Here is a 27,305-nt window from a genome sequence, read left to right as displayed (position 1 = left end):
TCCGCCCCGCCGCCTCAGCGCAGCGAGCCCCCAGCGGCCCCGCTCGGCAACGCAACGCAACGCAACGGCCGTGAGGCGGCCCAGCCGTGGTTGAAACCCGCAGCTCCCCCCCCGCAAGGGTTTCGCCCCCCGGGCCTCGTCCCGCACACAGGCAGCCGGCAAGGCGTTTGTCTGGACGCTCGTTTTAATGCGCAGCCGTCGGTGCCCCCCGTTACAGCTTCGCCAGGGAAATCTTTGAGACCGACCAGGTGGCTCGTTACCAGTCTAAAAAATGTATTTTAAGTAGGCGTTACTGTGCGCTTCTCTTTAAATAGGTATCCAAAAAAAAAAAAAAAAAAAAAGTTTAATCCATTTTACAAAGCAAACCACAGGTGAGTATACAAATACAACTCTAGCCAGCGGCGGCAGCAGTCTCTAAGTGGTTAGGGGAAGTACCCCAGGTGAAGACCACCCTTCCACAGCCTCGGTGCCTGCTTCTGCCTCGCACGCTGACAACGTCCAGACAGACGGACAAGGCGTGAGCTTGGTCTGCTGCCGTCCCCGCTCCGCTCCGGCAGTGGTCTGTGCCCCCAGCAGGTACTCACGTCCAGTCACAGCATCAAAAACCACTTAAAGTCTTGCAGCCACAGGCTTCTGTACAGGTATCCTGGCATCTGACAAAAAGAAGAAGAAAAAAAAAAATCACTTACTTGCAAGTGCTCTATTAAATTACCTTTTGGTTTATATGAGGAACTATTAGGAAAAAACACTAGGTCTAACATATCTTCGTTGTCCAAACTCACACAATCACAGAATCACCTAGGTTGGAAGAGACCTCCGAGGTCACCGAGTCCAACCTCTGACCTAACACTAACAGTCCCCACTAAACCATATCCCTAAGCTCTACATCTAAACGTCTTTTAAAGACACCCAGGGATGGTGACTCCACCACTTCCCTGGGCAGCCCCTTCCAATGCCTCACAACCAAACTCCTTTGTAACTTCAGAAGTTCTCTTCAAATGAACTAGAGACCGCTCAAGACACTCACCAAACACATCCAGGATTTTATTAACAGCCTCTTGATTTACATTGTAAGTGAATCCATTGGACCTACAGTTAAAACAAAACAAAACAAACAAACAAACACAAAATTGTTACTTCAATGGATATCTCTTATTTCAGTTATTTCTACACAAATAATCTGAATGAAACATTTTCATAATGTCATCACATTCTTCATCCTACCAGCGTACTTACCAATTTTTAGGTCACAGCAGACTTTTAAACACAAGTGTATTCAAGGATTGTTAGGGTTTATCTTTCCTCTCATTTACACCCCCTGTGTCTGTATTCCCTCGTTTTTTTATTGGGGATAACCACAAGAAGAGAACATTTGTTTGTTTGTTTTCAGTGGTACAATTTTCAAGACTGTGTCACTGAAACTGAATCAAACCTTCTGCTGATCTCAAAATCTGTTGCACTTGATTTATTCCATTTACTTGAAAGGGGAATTCAGCTACAGACATTTAGTTAGCATAATGACATAGCAGGGGGACATACAACAACAGCACTTTGTGCGCTTTCCAAGAGCAATACAAACCTTAACCAATTCATTTCCTCGACAGACAAATAAGAAAAAAAAAATTAGGTCATCAGCTGCCAACACTGTTCTATAAAACAGTCAAGACAATGTGGGGACTTGTAGCAGGGTCTTCTATGGTTATAATTTTAAATATAAGAAGTACCACCTCAACACAAATTAATCTGATAACATGAAGTATACGTAACCATGTTTCTGTATAAGCATAGATGTAGCTGTTGTTTAATATTAGTCTGGGGAACAGTGTTAAGTAACTTTAATGTCTAAGCTTTCATTGGAGTTGATTTGAGACTTCAGTGCCAAAACACAAAAAAGTATTAGTATTCCTGATTATTGCTTACATTGCCTGATGAGGCTTACTGTAACACACAGAATAAGCAGGGCTGTTCTATTTGCTTATCAAAGCCCTGGTAAAGATTTTGAAAACCAAAAGGTTTAGAAAAGGGAGTCAGAAGAAGCCCAGTAGTGAGTTATTGAATTCTGTTGCTGGGTCCCGCGGGACTGTTTTCACTCTGAGGGGTTCCACTCTGCTTCCACAATGCGAACAGAAAGCAACTACCTGGGTCTTCACCACAACTCAGGTAAATCCAAATTAACCTTCAGTTGACTGATGCTCAGGTGATCAGGTGTGTGCTGTACTGCTTAATGCTAATAGATCAGTCATTAAGAATTTCCAGTAAAACCCCACATTGTCTTTTATACACCAAAAAGCCAATGTTACTTACATTTTCTTCTTCTTCACTGCACCCATTTGCACAAGAGCTGCTAAGGCGTTTTTCTGCATGTCAGAAGACAGCGCTTCATAACACTGTGTATTCCCTACAGAAAGCAGAAAAAACAAAAGTTTTACCACTGTTCATTAACAGATTAAGCTCGTAAAATCATGTTGCATGACAGCTGTACGCACCCTTTTCAAGAAGCTGAAAAACAAAGTTGCGGACTCCAGGTACAAATTGCTTCTCCGTAAAGGCTTCTCTTGTTTCCTTTGATAGGTATCTGAAAATTAACTAACATTACAAGAAAATAAACATCAGCACTTCTTTCCTTGTGATTATCAATTTGTTATTAGTTACAAAGATGTCCCCAAAAGGAAGTAACGTTATTACACTTTGAAAAGATAGGGGAGGAAATCAAAAGGTATCATTAAATAGCACACCTGAAAAATTTATTACTGTTTAGCGTGCATCAGAATCTTAATATTAAAAGACTCAGCATACATTACTGGAATGGTTACCTTAGACATCAATTTAACATTTCTGTTCTTGCAATCAAACCCAGTATAATTCTATTAAAGCACTATCTGTTTTTACAGATCGGAATAAAATCAGGCAAATCAGTACAGACCAGCCTAAGTCACACACCAGATCATTAACGGTTCCCTCATCTACTAGGTTCAAACATCTACATTCCCACCAATGTTATGCGGACATAGAGATTTTAGCCTCCTATTTTTGTGCAGGTTATATATTACAGGATTGTAAGTGTTTAGCCGTATTAAAACCTTTGGGGGAAAAAAAAAACAACAAACACACACACAATCCTACCAGATATGGGACACAAAATGAATTAAGCAAGATTTCCTCTATGAAAGAGCAAGGGAGCCTGCCAGCAGCATACTCCCTGTGCAGCTTGTATACCCACAATAGCTCGTCAGGTTACAAAGCAGCTTACTACTTTAGTCATTCTGAGAAATCCGAGCCAAAAGTTGAAATCAGGTTCCTGGAGGGAAGGTGATGTTAAGATACCTGCTACTGCTATTTCTCAACTCTTCCATTCTCCAGCCATGGAAACAGTCGCTCCTTGTACTGCAGAACTATCACTGCTCTACTACTTTTCGTATAAAACACAGGATAAAAAAGATAATTTTTGGAAAACAGCCTACCTGATAACCTTCCACGAAAGGTCTGAACATAGCTGACAAGAAAGATACTATAACACTTCCTTTGTCAGTAAGGTAGATTTCCTGTTGAGTTGTTTGAATCGCGTCACATTTTGTGAGTAGAAAACATCCTTCCTCAAAATCCTGGGAGAGAGAACCGCAACTGAAATGTTAACATCTACAGCAAGTGCAGAGACTTTTTCCCACAAAATCAACGAACCAAACACAAAAAATAAATCAAAACAAAACCACAACAAAAAACACACAACATGACACTTCTTCCATTTCTCACTTTGGTTCTCTGGAAGCACGAACCAAAATTTTCCTATATACCAGAAACACCCTTCTAAAAAGGCAGTGGGAACACAATCTTAGAGCAAATCTGGAAGTACAACAAGCCTAGGACCTTAGAAAGAGGCTGTGGTTGCTATTGTAACAGCCAGCTTGTATTCCCTTGGATTCTGTCGGAATACAGACAAGTTGTCTATTTTAAGGATTTTTTGTTTGTTTGTTTTGTTTGTTTGGTGATGGTGGTGGATTTTTTTAATTTTTAATTTAATTTTATTTATTATTTTTTTTTAAGTCAGGGCTTTCTTTTATCTCATGCATGCTGTTAGCAATAAACGATAACACAGTTCACTGACCTGCTGTCTACAAAAAAAGGGCAACACAATGGCCAAAAGATACAGACTGTGGAAATGTCAGTGACAAAATTATTTTCCTTCCGTTACCAGAGGACAAGAAGGCGGAGGGAGTGGACATGATAGACACATGGATGACCAGAGGGGTGTCTTGCTGAGATTTTAATATAGTCATGCATCCTGAATATTCTTACGTAAATTACCTTCTTTTTTTTTTTTTTTTAAATGCAGGAAAGATCACAATTAAATATCGCTATTAGATATTTGGCCTTAACATTTAACAAAAATCACATTTAAGCTGTTTTAAACCCAAATAAAAACTGCACCTGGACTTACAGTTTGTATTGGGTATGACGTCAAACCAGTTTTCACTAATAAATTTGTGCTCACCTGCTTTTCAAGCTGGCTGGACCAGAGCCAGGTCCAACCCTGCAGGACGTGTACAAACTGACACAGCGTGTCCTGCAGGGATCAAAGTACTGCCTGCAGTTTTCACATCTTTTCTGTGTCCAGCTGTTTTCGGAGAGCGTGCAGACACACTGAGTGCTGTAACAAGGCAGCACGCACGAACAATACCGGCTTTGTCTCAGTAATGCTGATATGGGAAGGCGGGTGGAATGAGGGGAAGCTGCTTTCAGGCAAATACAATGCAACTCAAGCTTCCCTAAGACTCTGCTAGGGACACCGTTGTGCAATTAGTAAGGCTTTCACTTCAAAAACCTTCACAGGCTGTACCTTCCTAGCTCTGTAAGATTTCATCTGCAGAGGTTTAAACCAGGCTTTACTCTAAGTACTTCCTTCTTAGTGCTCATAGTGTAATATCGGAATCTACACGAGACACTGCCAGTAATAAAAATCTAAAAGGGCTCAAAGCCATTAACACTATATACTAGAAAAAAGTGTACATATGCACCGTAATATTCAGATTTCAAGGTGTAAGAGGAACACCAGCTGCTGTATAAATGCTGCAGAGGTAGATACAGCACTGGAGGAGAGGCGGTAGGGAGATGTGCTCTAACACACACAGCGCTGGGTGTTGGCACAGTGCTGCAGCAGCCCCAGCAGCACAGACCACACGTATCGCGCTACACAAAGCAGCCGATCACAGCTGCACTAGAAGGACTATAATCAAGCAGAAGACAATAAGGACTTAAATTTAGAACTGCATACTCTATTTGTCAAGGATAACAAGGACATACAATGGTTGATCAGTAATTAGTATAGGACCCATAGCTTAACTTTCTGAAAGAGCAGCAGTGCCCCCTCTGCTACACAGCCTGCAAGAGCTTTAAGGAAAAATGACCCTGCTATAACCTCAATGAAAACTCCTCTTTTGCTTCTGTGCTGACAGAACATACCCACTCTGTGAAAGAGTCCAATTAGACAATTAGACCTACATTAACACTTTCTTCATAGCCTAAAGTCTCTTTCATAACCGCAAAGGAACAGGACAGTATTTACACTTCATTATAAAGAAAAAAAAAAGACTGCTCTACTAATTTTTATATCCATTCTAGAAGATTGGTAGTTTTTTATAAAAAAGCCAAACTTCTGCTACAGCTCACTTCAATAGTTCAGGAAGTTTCAGTTTTTTGGTTTTTGTTTTTTTTTTTTTGTTTGTTTGTTTGTTTTTGTTTTTTGTTTTTTTTAAAAAAACACAGTGGAGGAATTAAAAAAAAGACTGCATATGCAACCTTGTGGATTCACACAATGTTTTGCAACTAACCTAATGACTACCTCCACTCTGACCCTCTTTTAAGTTCTCCCTCCCACTTACCGATTAAGCTGATATCTCTGTAGGTATTTATCACAAGGCATGTGTTAAGCAGAGCCCCAAAATCAGATGCTATTTTAACTGGCTGTGCTATGGACAATCAGTATTTTTGTATAAAGGATGTTTTTACCTTCAATGAAATACCAGGAAAGAAGATGAACTCATCAGAGAACACATCTCTCAAGATGCTGAAGCAGCTGTAGACTTCCTCTGAAAAAAATATTGTACAGTGTTGTTTTAAAAAACATAATTTAAAAGGATGCCATTGAAAAGCCATTAACTCCTTATTTCAGAGAAAATATTTACTCTCTATTATTATTCCTGAGAGAGAATATCTACCTCAAATAAAATTTGAACTTGACATTAAAACCATGAGTACATATACAACAGAAATCACCACATTAAAACAGGAAGTAGTCGAAGTACTTGGTTCAGATTTTACCAAAGGCAAAAACAGGGGACTGTAGCTTCTAAGAACATACATTAAATACCATACTGTCAGATGCTGCACAAAACCAAGGTATATATTTTGAAGTTTTACTTAACGATCCAAGTATTGGAAAGCACTGAAACACTTCAGGATCAGCACTGGGAAGAGAACAAAGGCTGAGAACTGGCTGCACTGTGTGTGAATGTGAACTGAGTGTAGTATGTAACCTAAAAAGCAGGTCTGCTAAATGCCAACAAAACAATAAACTTAACAGTTGTAGTTTATTTTACACTGCCATGAAAGAAAGCTGCACTATAGAGACAGGAGACACTTCCTAGCATGCTTTTATTTAACAGCTGAAATACAATAAGTGATTTTTGCCACTTTCAGGGCCATTTCACCCTCTGGCAGTTTCATAATGTATACCACAAGGGAAGCAACCTAAGCACTCCCAAATATGTTCTTCTACACTCAACTACTTCTGGACTGTAGAACAGTGTAAATAAGAACTGGAATCACCTCGTGCCTGCTGTCTCACCAGAATATGCCTTGATACTTTGAAAGTATCAAGGGGTAAACAAAAATGGCAAAAAAAAAAAAAAAAAAAAAAAAAAGTCCCCTCCCAACACACCCGATTTATGCCACAGGACCTTATTTAGAGTCCTGGCACAAAGCTGTTAAGTAGTTCCCACTATCAATCACAGGAATCTCCTGCTCCTCTCACTGAGGACATGACAGGGAGCAAAGCTTGACATGACAGTGGGCTCCCCGAGCTACCCAAACGTACCTTTCCTGAAGCTGCGTGTCATTTGCAAGGCGAGTGCCACCAGAGAGGGACGCACAAAAACATTCAGCAACTGGTTTCTGTAGTTACCACACATGAGGATGGCCAGAGCTCGCTTGAAGACAATTTCCCCTACAGCTCCATCTTCCTCTCCTTTGTCATTAAGGACCACATGGCCGTTGACGAGGCAAGCAATGTTGGAATGCAGGGCGAGGGCAGACGTAACTGCTTTTTTGGCACAAAGATTATCTAGCAAGAAAACACAAGACTCAGGAAGATGCAAAAGAGAATATGTCTCTGTTGACACTGTCTGAAGTATGCTAGTATTTCATCCAGATTTATTTTTAGGACCAATAATTGCATCGAACATTCAGTTAGAAAAATGTTCTCAGCCCAGGCATTGTATACAACAGAGAGAACAAATTTCAGACATTTCTGTCAAATTCTTCCACTTGCTAACAGCAACAAGTAATTTCTTTGTCTCTGGAACAAAGATTCTGTGCCTCCAAATAAAAGAGGCTAGAACTATTTGATGGAAACAGTCATCGTTAAGGAAACACTTTGGCTTAGGAATTCCTGACACTGTAATCTTCGAATCAGATGCACAAGTCTTTAAAATGTTTTTCTTCAACTCTCAGAAACAAGGAATCCCTCATCATAATTAAGTTTAAAAAAATCCTAACTGAGGGGTCATTGCATAATGTACCTGCTCAAAAAGAAAACAGCTTGCACTTAAACCCAAGTATACTTTTGTTACATTAAAATCCTTTTAAAAACTCTAAAGCAAGGAACTGGGTGGGTTTAGGGTTTGTTATTTTTTATATTTTTTTATATTAGTCCTTCAAAGAACTTTAAGCAGATAAAGAACAGCACCTCAAGTCTTAAAATACAGTCATCTTTTTAGAATATCTTAGGCTTTAAACCCTACCAAAATTCCCTACATTGTGAACCACTAAGCAAGCAAGGAAAGAAGCAACAAAAACTTAACTGAACATGAAAATACCATTTACATGACCAGAGCAACACAAGCATATCAAATCAATCCAGACTTTGACTGGAAAACAAAAACATATTTTCCCTTTACACTAGCTTTCACATAGAACCTCCTTGCATCTTATTTGCTCCTTCAGCCTACTGTATTCCAGCTTTGGCAATGTTTTCACAAGTTTCTCAGTGTAATAATAACTGAGAGAGGGCCATTTTTCAGTTCCTGTTTTTAACATAAAATTTCTATAACCTAAGCCAATGTTCTGCCTATAACCACCAACCAGCACGGTAGCAGGAGAAACAGCACAGACAGGATGCACGTAGCTGCTGACATGGTGACGTCTCCAAACTAACCTTTAAAATTATTTATTCTTTCAAATTATTGATAACTCAAACCAAACGAACAAACAACTCTGTTTCTATGCAAATGACACCTAGTGCAAGGCCAACACACTCAAACAAAATCTTTTCCTCCACCTCAATACCTTGCCTATTTTCCATTCTCTGCAACTAAAGCAAAAGTTTATTCATTTTTACTAAGAAAACAAAATTACTAAGAAAGCAAACCCAAATGCAGTATATTCTTCAGTTTACTAAGCAGTAAGATTCTAAATGATGTTAAACACCACAACATTTTTCCTTTCACAGTCTGGCAGGAGCAGACTGCGTCCATATTTACTACAGTGAAGATACCTGAAAGGAGAAATGATATTTTTCCAGAAATGAGAGCTCTGTTCTAACTGTGGCCTGCTCATATTTCTCTTTTGCAATACTGAGAGTGATCCTTGATTACACACAAGTACAAAAGCGAAGATCCGTAGTTTAAATATACCTACAGTGAAAAGGTATTTGCACCACACACTATTTTTCTTTGCCAGCTTATCCACTTATGTCGTGAGGCTCCAAAACAAATTACCTGTGTCAGCTTGGCTCAAAGAGAGATGCTTAAAACAAGTGTTCAGAAGAGGAAGAAGAATCAACCTTTCCACAAATATATATATATATATATTTATGTATGTGTGCGTATAATGTAAAAACACAGAAGCCACTACCTCAAAAGTCATCACTGCATCCCCAAAAGGGTGAAGTCAAATTTAAAAATAAATAGTCAGATTATAGCTTTGGTTTTATTTATTTCACACATTTGTTTAGGCTAGTTCTTTACCACAGTACCAACTCATAGCCAATATCAAGCAATAAATGTAGCATTTTACTGAGGTACTGTTGCAGACTTGGTAATTAATTGCCTAGGACTTAAGACCACCTTCAGAAAGACGTTATAAAACAGTCTATAATTTCTCGCTCATTACACGCTTCAGGAAATAACTGTTTTTCAGAGTAGCATCTTCTATAGCCCTAGGGCAAAACCCTTTCTATTTTAGCATCATTTTTGGCATATCCTGAAATCCATTTATGACTCAGCACCCATGAAAACAAATCTGTAACATTGTCACTATACACTGCTTCCACATAAAAATAATGTATCCTTCATAAACAAACAAACAAACAAAAAAAGAAATAGAAATAACACATTCTGTGCATACCAGGCCATTCAACGAAACCTCCAAAAGTCTGCGTTAAGCCTTTCAGCCACAGCGTCTTTTCTATTAGAAGTTCAAAATCCATAGCTGGCAAATTCTGGAGCAGGACGGCAGCAACTAGCACCCACGGGCTCAAAACCATGTTTTCGATTTGCAGGAGCTCCATTTTATACGCCACATCACTGACAAATTCTTGGATATCCTCAGAAGGCTTCTGTGGAAGATGTCTGAAAAGAACCATGCAGTTCAAGGTTAAAAAGCTCCAAAACAGGGAAGAGTATGATTTATATTACAGATTTCTTCTGTATTGCTCCAAGATCCATAACTACTTTCCAGCACCTAACATCTGGAGGGTAATTCTACCTATGCACTATGTAGTACAGAGAAAAACATCAGTAGATTCACAAAAATATTTGAAACAGAACTCTGTATTGATGCTATACACTTGCTATCCTGAAAAACATTCAAAAGCATTATAATTTTATATAACAAATTGCAAATCCACCCAATTCTATCCATAGCTGAAGCTTCTTGGTACACAATCACAAAACTGTTTGTAGTAATAAAACAAGAAGGGAAAGAAAGTAGATTTTTAAAGTAACAAAACCACTGCATTCTCAGAAAATAAAGTTTTGCCAGACTCATACACCATCATGAACTTTTAAAATGGCACCTTCTCAACCGAGAACAGAGCAATGGAAGTAACAACCTATTTCAGAAACAGCCAGTCACAAACATGATAGCTATGAGTGCAGACAAAACATCTTCAGTAGTCAAATGGAGGGCAGAGGAGAGAAATTGAAACCAAAGTTAAAAAAAAAAAAAAAAAAAAAAAAAAAAAAAAAAAAAAAACTTCTTAATTATTTTTACATTGGTGAGGACTACATGTAAACAAATGTTTTTCCTGTGCATAAGTCATGGAAAGATCTGGTACCTGGGAACCAAGTTATACGGGCAGAGATTGATTCTCCCAGAAGCCAACGTTCTAAGTGACACCGGCTGGCCAACGTAGATGTGTATGGTACCAAAATTGTCGCTGAGGATCCTTCTGGCCTTTAACAACCCCTAAAAAAATGGGAAGAGCAGAAATAAAATTTTAGTGCTGCAGGGTGTGTATGCTGCAGGGTGTGTATGCACCTATATTCTGTTCTTAAGGAATTTACACACAGATGTAGATTCTTTGGGCTTTGGGACTCCTAGGAGTTCATATGCATAGAGAGATTCTTCTAATATCCTCTCGTAGCTGATGCTGATGGGAACAAGGTATGTGTCAAAGACTTCACGTTTAAAAAATGGTTCCATCACAATACTGAGAAGACCTGCAAAGTGGATTAAAAAAAAAAAAAAGTGAAACACTTGTCTTCAAGTGAAAAGCAGCTGCAAGATATCTTTTTCAAAGTTAAGTAAGTTTTAGAAACTGTAAATAGGTGAATGTTATGTTTGTTCTCTCTTCACTAAGCAAAAGCAGAAGACATTGTCCAAGCTTTAGAACAGAAGGTAAATTTAAGCAATGCATTTGGACAGCTGTTTGTGCTCTTTTCAATAGCACTTCTTTGCACTCGCTCATCATCATCTTTCTAAAGATTCCCCTTGTCTTTTACAAACAGCTCAAAATACTTCTGTGCAGGTACGGGGTAGCCTATTTTCCAGAAAGAAAATAGGGAAGAGTTATGCAATTAGTTACACAATGGGAGAGAAAGAAACAGAGTGCAAGAGGCATGTATTGCTGCCCTTCTTTATTTGGCCTTGGAAATCAAACTATAGTGTTTTTTTCCACTATGACAGACTTTGCCAATTTCCTACCACTTCAACATCCCTTCCTAGCTGAGCAACTTTAGAATAACATAACCACTACGGAAAACATTAATCATAAAAAGTTCCAAGTGTCCGACAAACCCACCAAACTTTGGAGTCAGAGTCTTGGCAGTGCGGCTTCTTGTCCCTTCAAGAAAAAACTCAATTGGGGCATAACCATTCTACAAAAGTAAAACAAACAAAAAAGCCTGTCAGAAACATAAAAACATTTCATCTTTACCGCTCACAAATAATTTTAAGTACTTAAAAAGTAAGCAGTTTTTTTTTTTTTTAATGGAAGCCTTGCATCTCTAACTTCAGTCATTTTGAAGCTTATATTCATCTATTGTATTTGCCACAACATACAGTTAAATTAATAAAAATATTTTGTCTGTTATGAGATATGGACGCATGAGCCAAGGAAACTGAAGCTCAGCAATTTGTTTATCACCCACTGATGAACTGCAGGAAGAGACTGCAAACTTGCTCTTCACACATGAATTCTGAGGTAAAATCCATTTCCTCAGACCACGATGAAGACTTTCAATATCCTGCTCACATCATGCACGTTTAACATGAATCACTGCAATACAGTATTTCTTAAGCATACACTTTGAGAGTTCAGTAATTTACTTACCCTTAACATAGTTTTTACGTATTCAGCAAAAACTGCCCAATAGAGCCTGTTCCCACCGAAGGAACGCCGCATAAAAAAGGCACCTGCCCTTCGCAGCAGCTCACCAACTATTTTCATTCCTAGGAAATCTGAAAAACAATCCAACAAAAAACAAAACCACAAACACAAAACTTATTGATTAATATCTTTCAGCAGAAACAAACAATTTATGTAATAAAGTGATTCAATTACCAGGATAAAGGAGATCTCTTTCAAGGATTCTGTTGCAAGTACTCGGAAGACGTGATTGTCATGTTATAAGATGCTTTCAATGTTTTATATTTTATTTTTGGAAAGAGCATTCACTTAGAGCAATTTGTTTCAATAATTTAGATGCCCAGATTTCAGTCATAATGAAGACTATGTATTTTTTTTTTTTTTCAAGTACATTGTCTCACTCATCTTCAGTTACCATTGAACATATCCCGGAAGACACAGAAATTAACCCTGGAAATTAACTGACCAATTATGTTACATTATACCATTTGAGAGCCTGACTCATCAATTTAGGAATGGTAGACTAAATCAGCTAAATTTTTTGGTAATTTCCTAGTTTCAAGCAATCATAACCAGTGTTTAACTTGCCAAAACTCGGAAACATTTACATTTATTCATGAAACATTTAAAATGAGCCTACACAGCAGCCAGCTATTTGCTGCTTCAGCCTTCTTGCTACCTCAATCAATGAAAGATTTGAGGATGGAGATTCACTCACTGTATAAAATAGATAAAAGGAAACTGGCTGCAGGACCCTGGGTGGCAATAGCAGCAAATCCCCACAGATCTAGGTGTATGCTACCTGAAACCAAATGACAACTAACAAAGCAGAGGCACTTATTCCTCAATCAGGAGACCCACAACTAGTAGCACCTTGAGTTAGTTCTTGTATCACATCTTGTTAACCTCTAACAACACATTGTAGTTATGTGTACAATCAGACAACTGTATTTTCACTTACAGAACTTAAAATAACGCACACATGCAACATCTTTTTTGTACTAGTACCTGTAGATACTGCTCTGAGGCTTAAAGTGGGTCTAATCCAAAAGTTAACAAAGCACCACACCAATATCTGTGTTGGCATGTGAGCAGCTTCAGAATAATATGTGACAGGTAAGTAGCTGTAGCACCTTGATAAAGGCAGCTATGAGACATCAAATTCTTAATTCACCAGAAGCTAACCTGCATCACACAGAAGGCAGGATACCCGTACTTCACATATCAGCAGCATCTTGTCTTCCCTATTCTCCCAGTTTCCCCTGATTTTTTACTGGTATTCTCAATCTCCCAACTGGAAAAAACAGTAAAGATCTAGCCTGCACCCTTGGAAGATTCCCATCTGATCCAATCTGTATTACAGCATCAGATGAAGATTAGGTGAAATTGTTCCAAAAATGGCATAAATCACCCCTGCCCCCATTCTTTTTAATGGGAGGAAAGGTAAGCATAATACAGACCTGAAAAAAATACAGACAACTTCTCACCATTACAGGTGCTTACTTAAAACAGTTCTAAAAAATCTGTGACACCTTTTGTGTGAGAGGCTCCTCAAAGCTCCTGATATCAAACATCATCTACTGAAAATGGAAAGCAGTTTAGGCTGATGGCAGCATCTTCACATACTTTTCCATCGAAAGCACTGCAACATTTTTTCATCTGACAAAAGTGACATGGGGGGGAGCACCTTATCTGTTTATTCCAAGCTCATTCATTCCCCAGTCTTTAAGAGAGAGAATCTAGCAAACTAGAGGAGAATACTAGGTTCCCAGATCTTTGCTAGCTTGCCTGTGCATGCACAGCACTGCACCAGATCCCAGAATGCCTGCTTAGAAGACTTGGTTGACACTCCAGACTTCCAAGATCAGGCTTCTTGGTTAAATGCTGCCATAGAAACAGGAGTTTCAAAAAGCACATTGACTGAGAAGATACTGTTAGTTTTCAATAACTGCTTCCCACAAATAAAACCAGCTTAATCTGCTTTAGACCTACGTTCAAAATCTTGCCAGTTTGCCCTCTGACAAAGTTCTGTTTCTCAGCCAGCTCTGCTCTCAGCACTTGGCATAATGAAGCTCTGCCAATGCTTTCAAGGGAGTCGGTCACACCACCAACCAGCACAAGGCGATTGGCACTTCGTATCTGGCTACTGTGACTGTGCTTAGAACCGTATCAGGTATTGCAAAACCTTCTGTGTACACAGGAGCTCATGGCCAAGTTTTTGCTTGTTTCTGGGCGAGGACAGTAATACAGAAGAGTCTGCTTCAAACACCTCTCTTTGCCCAGCTTTGGGTCTGCAGGTGAGGTGCTTCTGGCTGAACTTGATATGAAAAAATTCACTTTTGATGGCACTCAGCACAGAGGAGAGGCACGTACACTGCAAACATCTAACTCAAGGGGTTTTTAACAAAATGTATTTGAAACAGAAATTAAACACAAGTATTTATAGCAGCAAATACCAGACCAGTTGCTATCAGTACTCTGAATCCTGAAAACACCGTTCAAACAACATACTTGCCTATTCCTGCAGCAATGACAGGCAAAGCCAAGTCGTACGTGTACAGCAAGTAAGACAGCATCAAAAAGTCTACGTAGCTTCGGTGACTGGGCAGCAGTACAACTGGGTACTCCTGAATGGCATGCTGCAGCTGAAAAAGAAAACCAGAACAAACAATATTGCTCCAATATTTGCGGAACAACTGTTGAAATTTGCAAATACAGATCTTCACGTGGCTTCAGACAAACAAAAGCTGATTTGTTGATGAGGGTGGTTTCTCTATCCACATACTTTATATCTTTTTCAGCATGGAGTCAAAGGAAATTTGGAGCAGTAGCTACCAGAATAGCAACCTGTGATTTGGAGGCACCACAAGACTCAAAGGGCAGGGCCACGGCCACCTCATTACATGATAGCACAATCCAAATCCCTTTTGATGGGAACGGGAAACCCAGTAGGGCTTGTAAGGGTTGACATTGTTAAGTCTTGCAGGGCACGGACTGTACCCTCCTCCAGAGGGGTGACAACCTGCAATGAGACAGGGCACAACAAATCCCCACCGGACTGGGGCAAACTTCAGGCATCTCCTGCCTCAGAGGTACACAGTGTTTCGTGGATCTTAGCTGTATGAAGGTTTGGCAGAACAGCCAACCCACTCAGCCACATAGAATTAAGCAATAAAAAACTTTAACCTTTTCTTTTTACATTCTTGGCCACATACCATTCTTTCCCTCCAGAAACAGTTCCAGCATTTCTATTTATCTACTGCCCAGGTAGCTATTGTCATGTCCCAACCCACATGGAAATTGCTTCAAGAAAGTACTATATTAATTGCCATTTTAAATGGCAAATCAAACTAAAAGAAAAGAGGTCAAAGTATTCTCGAAACAAAACTGTTGAATAAAGGTTTCTCATCTTACATCTCATAAATCACTTGACCAAAATTAGTCATACAGAGAACTTTTTTTTAAAAAAATTAGGAATTCAAATCCCTGAAAAGCTGGCAAAACAATTACAGAAGTGAAAAAAAAGCAACAAGAGAGATAGGATGACAGTCACCTGTGTCTTCTTTTTGACAACTATTTACCTTTAATGACAACCCTCTGGAAAAAAATGCAAACATAAATAATGTGAACAGTTCACTTCTGCAAGATCACAATTACTCTTATCCTACTAAAAAGTTTTAAACAAATTCCTTCTAAGCATCAAAATACATGGCACAAGCAATATATATATACATATATTTATATTTAAATCTTACAGATCATATATTCCTCATTGCCAAATGTATCCCAAATGAAGGCCTGTATAATCTCTGCAAAAGCTGAAAGATGTTTTATGCAAAACATCTTACCACAGGAAACATTTGGAAAAGTGTACAAAAAACGATGCTGACTGTTTGCCTCAAAAACTTACATATCATCTGTCCTTCCCTTCCTTTATTTAGAAAAGCTGCAATAAACGCAAGTGAAGTCTTTTTTGTTGGTGGTGGTGTTTGTTGTTTTTTTTTTTTGTATTTTTTAGTGGAAGTGAAGATGGGAGTCTTTGCCTAAGCAACCAGCATGAAAATATTACAGCTTTTTATTTTTCCTCAGCAGTACTCACTCTCTGCATTCCTTCTTCATTCACACAAACTCTCTGGAAAAGCTGTTTAAATATTTTGCTCAGAGTAAAGGCAAAAAATCTGACAGCTCCTAATTGCATACTGTGACCCATCTCATCCAGGATTTCTGTGGCTTCTTCTTGAATAATATCAGGTGATTCTCCCATCTCTTTTGCTAACTGAAGAGAAAACAAACAAAAGAGCAGTCAGATGTGGTTTCTTTCTCCTTGCCCATGCACACTGTTCAATGTGCCACAACAATTATGGCAACACTAATGCACTAGCCAGCAAGATTTTATTTTATGGGACAGGACATTCATATGGACATTCTAATCTCACAGCATCTGTTCTTTGTCAACCAGCAAGTGAAAGCCAAGTTAAAGCTGTTCAAAATCCATGGTGAGCTTAGCTGTCAATGGGGGGTGGGTAGTTACATTTCCTCCCCCCTCCGCCCCCAAACACGCCATCTGAATATTTTAGCCTGTAGCATCTTTGGAGCAGGCTCAGTTCTAAGAATATTTCACAGACTATTGGTCTAAAGAAGGCTGTGTGCAATTTTCTTTATCCAGGAAAAAGAAACTTATGTTTGCAGAGATATTCAAGTAAATCTCTGAAGTGCATTTGGATTGGATTTTCAGACTTGGCTGAATAACATCGGCCCTATCAAGCTTGATTTTCTTTGTAGAGTATTACTGTTGCAATTGCTAGCTGAAATGCATACAAAGCGCTGTCTCTACCAGCTTTGCATATCAATGTTCTTTTTTCTGTTCTTACACACATTCCCTTTTGAAGTTTCTTAAAACGGACTTACATAATGGTCGTCTCTTCTATTTACACAGGAGGAGAGATTTACATTCTCTCCTAAATATATAAATATTTAGTTGAACAGTTTGGTTTTTTGCTGTTATAGAATGAGGAACGTGCCTTTTACAGCACATGAAGTAGGAAGAAAGAGGAAGAGTGACAAAAGAAAATGCCTCCCAAACAGCACAGCTCAGTTTAGAGACCAGAAATACTTTCAGTAATTTCTAGTCCAAAGCTGAGAACTAGATTGCAATGGCAGAACTAACCTCCTTTAACCACGTGACACTTGTCTGAAAAATTTCTGTCAAAATATAACTCTCATTTTAGAGAATGTATCAATGACTAATTCATAAATACATCACTAGCCCATAAAATTGCTACAACATGTCCTCAAAATACAAAAACTACTAAGTAAAATCTTTTTCAATGCTGCTCTGTATCAACGACAGGAGAGGAGAAAAAAAAAAGAAGTTAAGCACATTGGTTAAGTTGGATGTAAAATATCATATACAGAAAATAAAAACACTACGACACAACAACTTTAGTGGCAACTCTTTGGTAAACCAGTATTTGTTCTTCCTGCCAGAAGAGCGTGCCTCCCTAGTTACTGATTTATCAGAGTGCCTTTCAAACTACAGCTCTGGTGTTTGACGAGAGCAGCAATAACTTTTTTTTCCCCCATTGCCACACAAAATTTGGCTCTGTTCAATCTACTTCATCTTACAGCTCAGTGTTCAGACTCACCTGCTTGATAACATACTGAACTTGCTCTGACTGCAGAACAGCAGTTTTAATAGCATTTGGCTTGCAAGGTGAAAGTCCTTTGTAGATCACAGGAGTGTAACATTTCATTGCATATCTCAAGTCACTGGACAATCGCCTTTCCTCCAAGATATCTTCAAACTCATCCCTTTTCTTTGATGTGAGCTCTTTCTGCTGGGAACATACAAATAAAGAATGAGACACTGTCTCGAGAGATTCAGTGATCTGCTTGCCTACAGCAGTAAAATAATAGTGTGCACAATTTTTGTAATGTGTTTGGTTTTTTTTTGTTAACCTTTCTATAACATCTCCTTTCCATGCTCTGAGTGCATGAACAAATATTGCCTGCTTGGAACAATGCTGCAATTAGAAACTAAAACCAAAAGAAACCAAAGACAAAAGAAACTACCGTTTCCCTCCGCAAAGGTCCCCAAATCACCATATGCGACATTACTTAATTCTGTCCAACAGGAAGAGGCTGAGGAAACACCTAAGCTTTAAAACTAAAATGCCTTCCCTCCAGCGTCCTCGTGATTAAGAGGTATTAACTGAAACAGCTTTGATCCCTACTCTTGCAGCTGCATGAATGCAATAACATGCATGACATTATAAAAACACAATCATCAACACCAGAAATAATCCTGCTTTAAGTTGGATGTGGGATCTCGGTGATCGCTGCCAGCTTTCACCAGGCTTGGACATAAGGTACAGAACGCATAGCCAGGTAGGAACAGAACCAAAAAAAAAATTACCAGCCACGTGAAGACCAAAAAGTGATATGGTATAAAGAGAGCACAGTCCCTGAGTGACCAGCATCACCAGTAAGCAGAAAAGCTAGCAGTACATGCACAGCTAGCTGAGAAATCTCAGTGACAAAACTCTTCTCCTTGAGTCAGTGGGCATCCCCTGTGCTGGAGCGAGATGTCTCCTATTATCTCCTCTCACAGCACAGATCACGTGAATGACCCCTTAGTCTTTAAATCGTATTCCTCCACACTTCAGAACAGCAGCAACAGTCATCAGGCAAGCAAGGCTCAGCACAACACAAAGGAAACGGTTATGATTAAGCACATTTATTAGTAGAAGATGCTAAGATAAAAATGCTTGCGTCTTCCTCTTCAGCACAACTTGAAGGGCAGCACAGGCACCCCTTCCACTCATTTTGCCTTCTCTCCCCCTATACAACCTGTGCAGAACCAGCCTTAAAGCGAAGGAGAGAACACATTGCTTCACGGGCTGTCAGAGTGACCTTCACTGGCCTCAAGATGAAAGCCTGGCCAGCAAACGCACAGGAGAAATCCAGGAACAGATAAGCAAAATGCCCAGCAGCAGCAGCAGCCAGGTTTTCAGCCTCAGGAGAGGGAGTCAGCTTTCACTGCTGGTTGACCGCAGCCACATCAGCAACATTATCGAGAGCAGCTGACATTTAAAGTGAGGACAGAGCAAACATCTCGTTCCTGTCCATTCATCAGCATGAGATACCGTGGAAGTTTAGTATTACAGCTTTCAATCTGTCTTCTCCCATGGTTTTCACCTGGCTGATATTTTGCAAGAGCCGTGCAAGCCACAAAGTGACAAGGAGGCTGGAAATAGTTTGTATTAGTCATCAGTTGCCTTGATACCTTATATCAACCCTCCTGATTAAAAATAAAACAGGAGAAAAAAAAAAAAAAAAAAACACTTATGCCTTATAATAGTGAAAAAGATAGCTCAAAATAGCCTCAGCAAATAGTGGTCGGCTCTAAGCACACACCTGCTTAGGTCAGTACGAGACAAGACATTACCCAGAAAATTTAAGCAACATTTCTTGGGATCACCAAAGTTTAAATCCTACAGCGTGCAACCCCATGATAAAAACACAAGAAACAACAAAAAAGCAAGAAACCCAGCACTCAGCCCCGGTATCGTCAGCCTCATCAGGAGCCGCTGCGCTGCCACAGCCGTTGCACGACGCGTCCCCGCTGAGCAGGGCTTCACCAAGGCCACGGCCAAAGGCCAAGTCACCTCCCTGCCACTCGTCTCCATTTCACATTTCTGGATTTGACCTGCCACGGGTTTCTTCCCGCAGCAGTAGTTATTTTCGTGTCCCGGCCTGAGGTAGCACTGAGCTAATGACGGGAGAAGCGCCTCGCTCCTCTGGTGCCCCACAGCCGAGGCGCTCCCCCGCGTGGGCTCCCCCCCGGCAGCCTCCAGGCGAAGAAGCCAGAGGGGCAGGCGGCTATGGGGGCACCGGCAGTGACAGAAACAAAGCGGTGGGAGCCAGGAACACCCCTGCCTTCCCTATATTTTCCAAAACACTAAAATGGGAGCACTCACGACGCACCCGTGTGGCACCAGGGGACACGGAGATCGGGGATCCCCGCAGACACCAGGACTCCCCCCCTGCCCTCCATCCCCCTCACCCAGAAGGGACGGGAACGCGAAGGAGGCACCCTGCCCCCGCAGCCATCCCCAAATCCCCCCGAGGGGCCGCCACAGCGTTTGGGGAGGGGGCGAGGCGGGCAGCCCCCCGCGGGCAGCCTACCGAGTACATGGGCGTCCCTCGCCGCGCCCGCCCAGGCACCGCCGCCGCCGCCATGGTGCCAGCAGCAGCAGCAGCAGCAGCAGCAGCACCGCGCCTCGCCGCACCCCGCTCGCCCGCCCTACCCCGCCGCTGCGGCTGCGGCCCCCATGGCCCCGCGGAGCCCCGGTCCCGGTCCCTGCCCCGGTCCCGGCCCCGCTCCCGGCCCGGCTGCCCGCAGCGCTGGGGCTGGGGCTGGGGCTGGGGCGGGCGCGGGGGAGGGCGGAGGAGCCGCGCCATGGGCGGCGCCATCTTAGGGCTGACGGCAGCCGCCCGCGACCGCGCGGCGCCTCCGCCCGCCCCGCCGCGGCCATGGGGGCGAGGGAGCCCTGCCGGCGGCTGGAGGCGGTGCTCGGGGCTCTCTACGACCTGGGTGGGTGAGCGGGGGCCGGCGGGGCGCTCCCCAAAATTAAGGGGGTGTGTGGGTGTGTGTGTGTGTGGGGGGGTGTTCACTCTGGAGCGGAATGATGGCTGACTGGGGGCTCTCCGCGCAGGTGAGGAGCCCGGCGATGGGGGCGAGGAGGTGGAGGAGGAGAGCAAGGAGCCGGCAGCAGCAGCAGGAGGAGGAGATGGAGGAGGAGGAGGAGGAGGAAGAGCGGCGGGGGGGCAGCGGGGTGCCCGTGGCTTCTTCGAGGGGCTGCGGGAGGAGCTCCGCAACGCCGCCCCCCCGCCCGCCGCCCCGCAGCCCGTGGAGGTGGAGGTGGTGCTGTTCCGAGGGGGCAAGCGGCGGCCGCCGCCACCCCACGACGGCCCACAGGTAGGCATGGGGCTCGAAGCGTGGATTTCTTCATTTATTTCTTGTTTTTATGTTTGTTTTTTTTGTGCCTGGGCTCTCGGGAGGTGCCCCAGCATAAGCTCAGGGAGGAGGCTGTGATGGTACCCCGCTAACTGTGCGAGGGTGCTCCAGAAAGACCCCACAATATCTACATATTAAAATACCCGAGACTTTTCCTTTAATAAATCAGGGTAGTAAAGGCAGAAAAAGATACCGCTACCACCCATTTTAGCATTTCCCTGCTTTCTAAACAACTGTCAGAATCGGCTTTTAAATTGATTTTACTTCTCATACTCAGTGGAAATGTTTTATTTTGCTTATAGGCCAAAGCAGTGGCTGAGAAGAAAACCGTGAACGAGCAGGAATTTAACTTCGAAAAAGTAAGTCACCGGGATCTATCAAATCTCAGCACTTTATTGTGCGTGTCTGTGTATCTATATGCTTGGGAATGCTACGGTGGGACCGAGGAGAAACACTGCCAGAAAAAGTTAGCTTTTCATGTTACTTTAGCCGTGTGCTGTGCTGGAGGAGGACTGTGTGGACAGCTCTGTATGGAGAGAGGCACGTTACAACTCAGTGTCCTTTGTTTCTGATCCTTCACTGATAATTTGCGGAGCTGCACTGTATGTCAGCAGTGTGAAGCTCTGTGAGGACCCATGATGTGTAGCATATGCTGTTTTCGGCACGTGGTGTTAAATTTGCATTTCTGGTCCCATATGGAAATGGAGGTAAAAAAAGAAAATAAAAGCAGCTTGGCTTCCATTTTTGAAATAACATATGACTTCTTTACTTTTTTTTTTTTTTTTTTTTTTGTGCTAACCTGTTCTATAAGTGTAACTAGCACTGGCCTTCTTAGCTACAGATTTGTTTGCAGATTTGTGAAAGTTGTTTTGCGTGCCCAATCTCTGCCCAGGGTCGTGCTGTGATCCAGCAAGACCTTCCAGTGGAGATTCTGTGTGGAGGGCGGTACTGCTGGAAACTCTGGGGCTTCAACTACTACCTCTATAAAGGTTATGATTTCCCTGCTGGTTTTGCCAGGGAGTTCTGTTGCAGTGTCAACTGTGTATGTATGTTTACATAGTTGAACCACTGCACCAGATGCCCATCTGTGTTTCTCAGTGGTCAAAAACTCTGCAGCCAAGGAATGGGAGCGCTGTGCAGTTGCTGGGTGCTGCGGGTAGCACGTTTTATTGTTCAGGTTCATACAGCACAACATCGTTCACTTTTATACAAAGCAGGTCCTTCCCATGTGTCCAGTTCTGTGTGAAATGAGAATCAAATACTGACCCTCTGGTAGTCCTCATTGTCCAGAGATTAGATGGACAGCAGTTAAGCGTTCTGCAGTATAATTCAAAACTCAGTATTATTTTATAGCATGCCAAATTCAGGTTTTAGCTAAGGTTTCTCTGGGAGTGTGACTTTGTTGTGGTCTGCCAAGTATTTTACAATGGGTCAGACGATTACAAAATGCTTGCAATTTTTTTATGATGTTTTAGGCTCGCTTGGAAGTGCACAAGTTTGGGATCACTGGCTATCAGAAGCAAGAGCAGCGTTTATGGGAACGGGAACGGGCCATCATGCTGGGAGCCAAGGTAATTCTTGCTTGTTTTGTGCTCAGAGGTAACCCAGCTCTTACAGTGCAGGAAGGTGATAAACACTGTGGGGTTTTGACACTACTTTAAAACACTAGATTCCATCCCATGCCCTTTCTCCCACCTCATGCTGACTTTACATTTTTTATTCAGTCTTGCCTATTTTCTATAGACGTTTGGAAAATTAGTATGCTTGTCGTATCAGAGGTGTTTAGGTGAAATAAGACTGATTGGGATGGAAAACAGCATTTACCGATTTTTAATCAGGCCATTCAAAACCAAATGGCTGGAGGGGGATCTTGTTCTTAAGCTTTTTAAAGCCTCTTTCTCCCAGTGAGTTAACAGTTTCCCTAGGTCTTTGGGAGTGGGGAAGGGACTGTTTTTTTCAGGCTCAGTGTTATTGTGGAAACTCTGTAGGTCTGCTACATAACATAAACATCCCTCTCTGCCAAGAAACGTATGTTCCTATGTATCTACCCTAAGTCATTTCCTCTTATCCAAAATGAAATAAACCACGTCTTCTGTCCTCCCCACCACCTGAAAAATTATTTCCATGCAAATGTGAATATATTTTTGAACCTATTTGAAAATTTCATTGCTGTTATCATTCCCGATCTTTTCTGCAGCCCCCCAAAAAGCAACACATCAACTACAAGGCATATCAAGAGAAAATGAAAGAGAAAAAAGCGGCGAAGGAGGACGATAAGGGAAAGGTTTGTGTGAAATTTTGTCTTTAACAATTCAGTGTGTAAGAGCTAGCCCAAGAGCCTGACAGATAATGCCTCAGGCACAGGAGGAGTGCCTGGGCTTGACGTCTGCTGCTCCCTATGGAGAGGGTTCCTGACTCCAGCAGGACTCACCTCGTCAGTCCAAGCTGGTTGTGGGCAGTGTGAAAGGTGCAGAATTTTTGCCTGCACTACAGTGCCCCATCTTTGGAGGCTGGTAGACTGATGACATGAAGTCAGCAGCTGTTTATTTTTTCATGCCTCTCAAGGGCATATTGCCTCCAGTTAGTGCTTGTTGCATGCTGAATAACCACAGAAGGCCAGATCTTCAGCTGGTTTTCTATCAGCACAGTTCCATCTAGGATCTTGCTCACTATTTAAAGCAAGGGTGAGGTTTCTGTTGCGTGCATCCCCTAGCATGGCCTCTCTGGCCCCAAGCCTGTTCCCTGCCTCTGCCGTAGATGGGATCAGGCTGCAGGGCAGGTTTCTGCTCCACCAGCCTGTCTCCTGCCACCCTCTTTTCCAGGGGACCTACTTCTCCTCCTCTGTCACGTGGCTCAAAGCACAACCCAGTGCATGGCCAAATGCAGGCGAGCCCTGTGGTGTGACAGGCTCACTCAGGCAGGCAGCTAGGTATCTTTGCCTGCTAGCAAGTGGCTCTTCTGACCCAAAGATCTATCACATACCCAAAAGGCAGGTCTCTCCCCTTGTGTAGCTGGATCTGCACCTCCTCAATGTGGCAGGGGCAGCGTTTTGGCCATGAGAGGGCTGTGCCTTCCACAAGGTGATGGGAAGGGCTGTGGGCATGGTGTGGTGCCTCCGGACGCATTGCATCACTTATCCTGTCAGGAGGTCTCCCAGCCTGTTTTAATGCATTGCGCTCTGTGAAGTGAAGAGAACTGTGTGCTGTTTGTGCAGAGGGTTGATGCTCTGTTCCTTCGCCATTAAAATATGTATCTTTAAACACAGGAACACAAAGGAGATTCTCTGAAGAAGAAGAAGAAGAAAGACCTGAAGGAAAGGTGAGACATTTTTAAGGCTGGTAAATTTATTTCGTATAGCCTTCCCAGTGTATTGCCTCGGTGTAACTATGCACGGTCTTACACCACAAGTCACACACGTGCATTTCTCAAACTGCAGAACTCTTTGTTGCAAAATGATGACCTTGTTCCGTGTCTAGCAGCTCCAGAGGCTTTAGGTATGCAGCTTAACTGAAAATGTGTCAGTTCTGCCCTGGCATGTTTAAGACTGCCGTTGGAGGTGGGATGGATGGGAATACCTGTGTGGGGACCTACAATATGCCACTGAGAGCATTTGCCCTGAGAAATAAGTTTTGCAAAACACAAGCTGCAACGTAGAGAGGTTTGGAAGGTAAAGTGACATCCTTAATTATAGTGCAGCAGGCTCACTGACATGTGAAACTCTTTATCTCCTTTGTCTATCTGAAAGTCTTTGTGGTTTTAAACTCACTTTAATGTAGTTCATTTTGTAATGTGCTACGAGTTTGGATGGTGAAGGGTAGTATAAATGTTTTGGGGTTGTTACCTGCTCTGGTTTGGTATTCCATAATATCAACACTGACTGCATAAATAAGTGATGTTTTTCACCAAATTGAGTATTTTCACGAGTTTCTGCTGTTTCTCTTGATTCACTTCTTCCCCCCCTCATATTTCAGGAAGGCCAAAAGGAAGAAATCAGTGCCTAGCATTTGGGCTGCAGGACAAGTCGGAAAATTCAGAGATGGAACCTTGATTCTACAAAGTGGTGACATAAAGAAAATTAAATCATCTAAAGTTGTCAAATGAGCTTACGATACAAAAGGAAATGGACAAAAGCCATAAGACAGAATTCACACTGCCACCAAAACATAGCCCCTTGCCCTGGCACCGTGTTGTAATTCTTGTACCTTATTTTTTTGTTGCAGGTTTTTCTATCCTCCATTTGTTCTTCAGGGGAATATGAGAATTTACCATTTTGTAAATAAAAATAAGACTTTAATAATTAAGAAGGTTGTACAGGCTATTTTTATTAGTCAGTATGTGCTAAAGAAAGCATGTCACTTCATTTCACTTTCTAGAATTAGCTTACTGGCTCTAAGCAAAATATTAATTTAATCCATTAGTTAATGAATTCAAATATGTAGCTATTTGCTTTTATCTGAAGGAACGTGGCAAAAGCAATAACTTATTTGCTCTGAACCTGAAGTAGGTGTTACTATGTGTTTACTTACCAGGCATCTGTTTCTGCTTACCTGAATTGTTAGCAGATAGAGGAGCTGCACAACAGACAGTTCTCCTGCCCAGCAAAGCCTTCTAAGGCTTCAAAATTACCTGGTTGAGAATGAAAATGAGCTTTTCCTGAAGTTTTGTCCCAGGTAAGGGTTAGAAATTCAACTTCTACATCTCCAGAGTACTCTAAATAGTCACTGTTTCAGGTGGTGGTTTTGGGGGTGGTAGTGATGTAAGACAGGGTAAAAAACAGACAAGATTCAGGACCTGAGCTAAATACCAGATGAGGCACGGACACTTAGTAGCTCCTGATTGTTCACGGTTATCTCACATTTGTTTTGATCAGTGTTCCCGTGCCTCATAAGCTTTTTCCGTGAAATCTTTGTCAAAACCGAAGTTTCTGCGCTATTTGGATTTCAGCAATTTGGTCTGTCTGAAAGAATTTTGTCCTCTATAGCTTTGTTTGTTTTGTTGTTGTGGGTTTTTTGCTTGTTTCTGAGGGTTGTGTTTCCATTGGAAATGGAATTTATTGTTATTCACTGAGTTTCAGCTTATCCAGTAGGGTTTGGGAAGCATGCTTCCTAGCTGCCTCCCAGGAGCCTGAATAAGGTGAGCTCTGACTTCACCAAGTGATGATGTCTGAGCCAGCTTACAGCTAGCATGAGAACAGCAGCACCAGAGGCTGCTCCCTTCCCAAGATAAGAAATTATCCTGAGGTAGGGAGAACTACGGCACAGAAAGGGATGCTTTCTCACACTCTTCTTCCCCCATACCTTCCACCTTACTTTCAAGTCCTGGAGATAATGCTGTGCCAACACAGAGAGGACTAAAAAGAGGGAAGGAGCAAGCCCAGAGGGAAAATAGAGCAAGATAAAAAGAGGAAGGGAGTGTTTCTGCACACCCTTCCCCTTCCCACACAGCTCCAGAGCTGGATTGCTAAACACTGTTATCACGTTTCATAATTGCTTAATTGGATTTCTTCCTGTTCGGTATTGGTTGCAAATTCAAACCGGAATTAATATCCCATCTGCTTACTGAATATGAGGACTGGAGAAATATCAAATCACAACTTCATGTGAAGGTGTAATTACCAAGCAGGATTGAACAGAGAGCATCAGGACTTGCTGAGGCAGCAGATGGGCTTTGGATGTTACAGAATAGCCTCTATCTTTTTAATTTCTGGTTGATCCTTGAGCTTGGTTTTACAGTGCCCACTTCTAGATAAAGTGCTGTTTATCTTGCTTTGGGTCTAATACATCTTGGGAGCTTGTGTACTGACTCAGCCTAGATAATTTAAAGGGTTCAGTTTCCACCTCCACAGCTCCCGAAAGGTTTTTAGGAGTGAACTGTGGTCAGAATGGAATGTCTAATTATTGCAGTCCTGGTCTCGGGTTTTGTAAGTGCTGTTAAAGAAGAGGTGAAGGAAATTCAGTTCTTTAAAAATAAACAGTTGAAAATTGAAACGCAAAGCTGACAGCAGAACATCAAACCTTAGAAAAAAGAAGAAGCTTATTCAGAATGTTGTGTTTTCTCACCCTTTAAGCATGTAAACACACAGTGTTGTGGATGCATTACAAAAAGTTGCTGTTAAATGGTGCTACGTTGCTTTTTAATATCACCTTATCAAAGTGACTTAAGTTGGCCATGCTACCTACTTTCAGGATCATGTTCTCAGTAAAA

The 27,305-nt window shown here is 41.8% G+C and overlaps 2 protein-coding genes across 2 annotated transcripts; one reads left to right on the top strand and one right to left on the bottom strand.

The window, feature by feature from the left end:
- Positions 1-175: 175 nt before the first annotated feature.
- Positions 176-20,335, bottom strand: GNPAT (glyceronephosphate O-acyltransferase). Its single transcript, XM_032185034.1, has 16 exons — positions 20,270-20,335; positions 17,728-17,916; positions 16,182-16,358; positions 14,598-14,727; positions 12,047-12,174; positions 11,516-11,591; positions 10,783-10,934; positions 10,550-10,680; positions 9,619-9,842; positions 7,091-7,336; positions 6,004-6,083; positions 3,462-3,602; positions 2,487-2,586; positions 2,305-2,398; positions 1,028-1,089; positions 176-653 (listed from the first exon to the last, which is right to left on the bottom strand). The coding sequence occupies exons 1-16, from the start codon at positions 20,321-20,323 to the stop codon at positions 610-612; spliced, it is 2,028 nt and encodes a 675-aa protein (XP_032040925.1). The 5' UTR covers positions 20,324-20,335; the 3' UTR covers positions 176-609.
- A 273-nt stretch (positions 20,336-20,608) lies between these two features.
- C3H1orf131 (chromosome 3 C1orf131 homolog) lies at positions 20,609-26,119 on the top strand. Its single transcript, XM_032183858.1, has 8 exons — positions 20,609-20,678; positions 20,800-20,867; positions 20,940-21,062; positions 21,404-21,460; positions 22,577-22,672; positions 23,299-23,385; positions 24,367-24,419; positions 25,073-26,119. Exons 1-8 carry the CDS (start codon positions 20,618-20,620, stop codon positions 25,200-25,202), a joined length of 675 nt encoding a protein of 224 aa, XP_032039749.1. The 5' UTR covers positions 20,609-20,617; the 3' UTR covers positions 25,203-26,119.
- The last annotated feature ends 1,186 nt before the right edge of the window (positions 26,120-27,305 follow it).

The sequence above is a fragment of the Aythya fuligula genome, chromosome 3 (genome assembly GCF_009819795.1).
Source record: "Aythya fuligula isolate bAytFul2 chromosome 3, bAytFul2.pri, whole genome shotgun sequence".
NCBI lineage: Eukaryota > Metazoa > Chordata > Aves > Anseriformes > Anatidae > Aythya > Aythya fuligula.
The sequence above is the reverse complement of the archived record's forward strand: the minus strand, read 5'-3'. Positions and strand labels throughout refer to the sequence as shown.

What these genes read in the sequence shown, in the direction of transcription:
- GNPAT (XM_032185034.1), bottom strand. Translation starts at nt 20,323, where the DNA reads ATGGCGGCGGCGGCGGTGCCTGGGCGGGCGCGGCGAGGGACGCCCATG. An exon ending in TTCAGTATGTTATCAAGCAG is followed by an intron (nt 16,359 to 17,727) that starts GTGAGTCTGAAC and finishes TTTTCTCTTCAG; the next exon opens with TTAGCAAAAGAGATGGGAGA. An exon ending in TTCCTGGTATTTCATTGAAG is followed by an intron (nt 3,603 to 6,003) that starts GTAAAAACATCC and finishes TCTCTCTCCCAG; the next exon opens with GATTTTGAGGAAGGATGTTT.
- C3H1orf131 (XM_032183858.1), top strand. Translation starts at nt 20,618, where the DNA reads ATGGGGGCGAGGGAGCCCTGCCGGCGGCTGGAGGCGGTGCTCGGGGCT. An exon ending in AGCCGGCAGCAGCAGCAGGA is followed by an intron (nt 20,868 to 20,939) that starts GGAGGAGATGGA and finishes GGCTTCTTCGAG; the next exon opens with GGGCTGCGGGAGGAGCTCCG. An exon ending in AGGAATTTAACTTCGAAAAA is followed by an intron (nt 21,461 to 22,576) that starts GTAAGTCACCGG and finishes ATGATGTTTTAG; the next exon opens with GCTCGCTTGGAAGTGCACAA.